The 4,310-nt window shown below is 36.3% G+C and overlaps 1 protein-coding gene across 4 annotated transcripts in view; it reads left to right on the forward strand.

The window, feature by feature from the left end:
- Positions 1 to 14: 14 nt before the first annotated feature.
- Positions 15 to 4,310, forward strand: part of LOC107757600 (multiple PDZ domain protein-like) — a 41,225-nt gene continuing 36,929 nt past the window's right edge. For 3 of the 4 annotated variants that reach the window (XM_016575120.1, XM_016575117.1, XM_016575119.1), the window contains exons 1-3: positions 15 to 224; positions 366 to 418; positions 623 to 792. In XM_016575120.1, coding sequence (XP_016430606.1) covers positions 412 to 418; positions 623 to 792 — 177 coding nt within the window. In that variant the 5' untranslated portion in view covers positions 15 to 224; positions 366 to 411. The remainder of the gene's footprint in view (positions 225 to 365; positions 419 to 622; positions 793 to 4,310) is intronic. The other variant, XM_016575118.1, reaches the window with a different exon arrangement.

A 4,310-nucleotide genomic window follows, 5' to 3' on the forward strand; every position in this document is an offset into this window, starting at 1 on the left:
CAACGCAGCGCAAACACGAGCGCTCGCGCAGTCCGCAGAGGTGCGAGTCTCCCACCCAGATTACATCAGCATGAATAGCAGATTACAGCAGGCGTTACCAGAGCGATCGGTGAGATGTGAAGTGAACCGTCAGTGCAATTCATAAAGCCTGTCATCGGTTACAGAGGCGTCACTCTCACTTCATGCCAAACGTCACCGTCGCTGTCACACGTAAGGCCTGTCAGGTGTGCATGCCAGTTAGTGATTACTTGAGTAGGATGAGAAAGGGACAAATCTGTTTGTTGTTTTGTATCTTGAATATGTGCAAGAGTTTGATTGTCATTATGTCTGATGGCCCTGATATGAATTTGCTTGCGTTGTTGCAGATGTCAGAAAGAGAGTGCTGGTAATTCAGTACCCAAAGAGTTGAAGATGATGGGTATGTATGAAGTTTTAACACAATATTATTTTTAGCCGTCATGTGTGTCTCAATATGTCTTTCACAACTTATGATAATAACATATTTGTGAGTTAATGTGCCTATGGCATGCAGATTGTTGTACGCACTCTCATGTGGGATATGAGCTGATGTGACTGCATGTGCCCGTGTTATTAATATATTTATGTGTATGTGTGTGTATAGACACACAGCGTGCTTTGCTGGCAGTGGAGCGGCTGCAGGAGAGGCTGAAGAAGAAGGGAGAACTGCCTGCTGAGGAAAATCTCAGTCTGCTCAAGAGTGTCTTACAGAGTCCCCTGTTTCACCAGATACTCATCATGCAAGACACCGAACATCAGCATCAGCAACAACAGGTCAGAGACGAATAACATCATCATTATACTGCATGACCAAAAAATAAAAAAAATAAAAAAATGGCATACACTGACACAAAAAGACATCAAAACAATAGTGTGCTTTTCCATTATATAGCCTAGTGTTTTATTTTTAATAAATGTATTCAATTAAACAGTGTAAATAAAGTTCTTATGACTATGTAAAATTTAAAAATAAAATCATATTTTTAAATCTAATTGGCTGATAGTACTTCCATATTTATGACATGACACAGCTAGATTCATTATATGGCACATTGCTGTCATTACCATCATAACTGATCTTGTGAAGTGCTGATGTGAAGTGTATTGAACAAAAGTATGCTGATATCCAACTCCACAACTATTGAAATTTACATGCAGGTATATTTTATAAAGCAATTATATACCCAGGGAGCATAATTTCAGATATTCCCTGATGCGAACAGACCTCTTCCCTGACTACATCATCTCTGTTTCAGTGTCTATTATTAGATGAAATAAAACATGAGACAAACCTTTCTTAAAGGACTTTTTTGGATTCAGTACAAGTCAAGCTGAACTGACAACAGTTGTGGCATAATGTTGTCCCTCGTTTGCTTTAAAAAAGAAAAAGTCTAAGTTAAATGAAGGTGAATGGCGCCAATCCATTAACATTAATTTAATATGCTTGCTGTTTCAATAGTAAAGCCGCAAGATATAAACAATATGCATGTTAATGTGATTTTTGCATGAAAAAAAAAACACCGTGTTATACCTAATTTTACAGCTTTGGCAGCTTTACAAATAATAAACAGAAGAGTCACATGTGAGCTTAGAAGGTTTGTTGTCCATTATCAATAGTGATGCATGAAGCACAGCTAAATCTGAGGTCGCTTCCGAGCTAAACAGCTTTATATTGATCACAGCATGCAATTTGGATGTTCAAAGTTTAACAAACATGAATTAGTTGCAAAATCTACAATTGCACAAAATTCCAAATAGCACAGATTATTATTTAAATGACTGCCAGCAGAATTTCACTGTACAAAGGTACAGTAAGTGTAACCTGCACCCTTAACATATTCTATAAATGCTTTTATAAAATTATAAAGATTCGCTTTTCTGCTTTTACAACCTCCAAAAATTGGCCCCATTCATTTCCATTGTAAGTGTTCCATTGTAACCCTGATTTTTGCTTATCTTAACAAAACGAGGGATAAGTTGAAATTTTTTGTTGTGGTAATAAACTTTATGCCATAAATGCTGTCAACTGAATCTAACTTGTATTGGATATTCCACTGAATATATTCCTGTAAAAATAGTTGCATGCACTGAATTTCAAGTTGAGCTTGTATTTGACATTTGACTTTAACTGTGCAAGTGTATAACCACGTTGACCCAGAGGACTACATTTGCAGAGCATAAAGAGGTCAGAGAAGCCCAGCAGATATGAGTGGGAGGCGTGAGAGGTTATTCAAGGATACTAGGTGAAAGAGTCTCAAAGGTGGTCTGGGTTCACAGTATGTGAGTTGGGGTGTGTGTGTGTGTGTGTGTGTGTGTGTGTACCTGGTATTTATCACGTTATGGGGACCAAATGTCCCCACAAGGATAGTAATACTAGTAAATGTTGACCTTGTGGGGACATTTTTGAGGTCCCCATGAGGAAACAAGCTTATAAATCATACAGAATGAGTATTTTTGAGAAAGTAAAAATGCACAAAGTTTCCTGTAAGGGGTAGGTTTAGGGGTAGGGTTGGTGTAGGGCAATAGCACATACAGTTTGTACAGTATAAAAACCATTACGCCTATGGAATGTCCCCATAAAACATGGAAACACAACATGTGTGTGTGTGTGTGTGTGTGTGTCTATCTGTGTGTTATGGTGCAAGGTAATGATGGGAAATGTTCTCTTGAAAATGGCCTGTGTTATCCCAAGCTTTCAAAGAGCAGCTCAGGTAATTTAGCTCCTCAGATATCATCATAAAAATAGACACCGTGGATGTTACATTCAGATTTATTTGGTATAACCACAATTGATTGTGTTAGAATCTTCTAGCAGGCTGTAATGAGAGGAGCAGCAGGCGCCAGATGCACGACTCAAGTAAACGAAGCACTAAACTGGCTGTTTGTCATGAAAAATCGCATGTTTATGGGTTTGCTAATATGCCATGAGATGTAGCTACTTCAGCAAAACTATATATCAGATTATCCTCTTGCTGCTCATTGTGTATTGGTCAGGCCACTTGCCATGGATAAGCATTAGCATAAGTTGTTTATATGAGTCATTCTTTAATCAATCTTATCATTTCCTGTCTGCATTCTGTAATGTAATAGGTTGGTTTTCTCAGCCACGTGTTTGGGAACAAAGGTAATGAGACCTTTACATATAAAGGAAAATAGTTGATTACTTTGGTCATACTTCAAGCACTTGTTTTAATTATAGGTTTCAATGAGCAGGAATAAAAACAGAATTGCCAGCTGTGCTGTTTGCCTGCTTTTGTGGCATATGGTCAGCCATGATATTTTATTCACTATTTTTGCCATCTTTCTAAAATAGGTTTTAGAAAGGTTTTGGTTGCCAAACAATTCACTTATTCAATAATTCATTCAGAAACTGTCTCTCCTCAAGAGCTCAATGAAAGTAGCATATTCAATAAAAATATAATTTGTCTTCTGATACAAAGTTCATCAGGAAAATATCAGCATGAATATTATTTTAATGCATTAAATTAGCTGAATAAATTTGGTTCGTAATATTTTAACCAAATATACAATGTATTCAGATGAGCATTCTAAATCAAATATAGATTTGTATATTTGAACACTATTTGTAAGGAGAGGTCTGATTGTGTTCCACATCAATGGTAAGTGCCTCTGTGTATATTGTGTGTGATGGATTTAGAGAGACGATTCTTTGAAAACAGCAGCGAGCACCAAACTGAGGTTGTATAAGCTACTTACCTGAGCTGACCGCTTAATCTGTGCTGAAACGAGAGAGAGGCAGGGGTCAGCAAGTCACACACACCTTCCTGTAATGGTGGGGACTTTCCATTGACTTTTGTTGTTTTTATAGTGAGCTAAGTATGTTTTTTTTCCTATCCCTAAACCTGAACTTTGCAGAAACCTTTTTGCATTTTTATATATATTTTAATTAAGATTTAATTTTAGTATGTTAAACCTGACTCCTACACACCAAATGGAAAGTGAGATACTCCAAAAAAAAAAAAAAAAAACTCAAAAAATAAAAAAATAAAATGCACACTGATTTTAATCAATTTTAGCAATGGCCTTGGCTTGTACCCTATGCATTGCACCATTAAACTTGAAACACTGAAATATAACCCCTCTTTTAAACTGAATATATACCCAAGCTTTTGACCAAGTTGGAATAAACGGTCGGTTGGCAGACTGCATTTATTTGATCAAAAATACAGTAAAAACAGTACTATTGTAAAATATTATTACAATTTAAAATAACTAATTTCTATTATAATATATTGTAAAATGTAATTTATTTCTGTGATCAAAGTTGAATT

This window comes from Sinocyclocheilus rhinocerous, unplaced genomic scaffold, assembly GCF_001515625.1.
Source record: "Sinocyclocheilus rhinocerous isolate Xijiao unplaced genomic scaffold, SAMN03320098_v1.1 scaffold323, whole genome shotgun sequence".
In the NCBI taxonomy this organism is placed as follows: Eukaryota; Metazoa; Chordata; class Actinopteri; order Cypriniformes; family Cyprinidae; genus Sinocyclocheilus; species Sinocyclocheilus rhinocerous.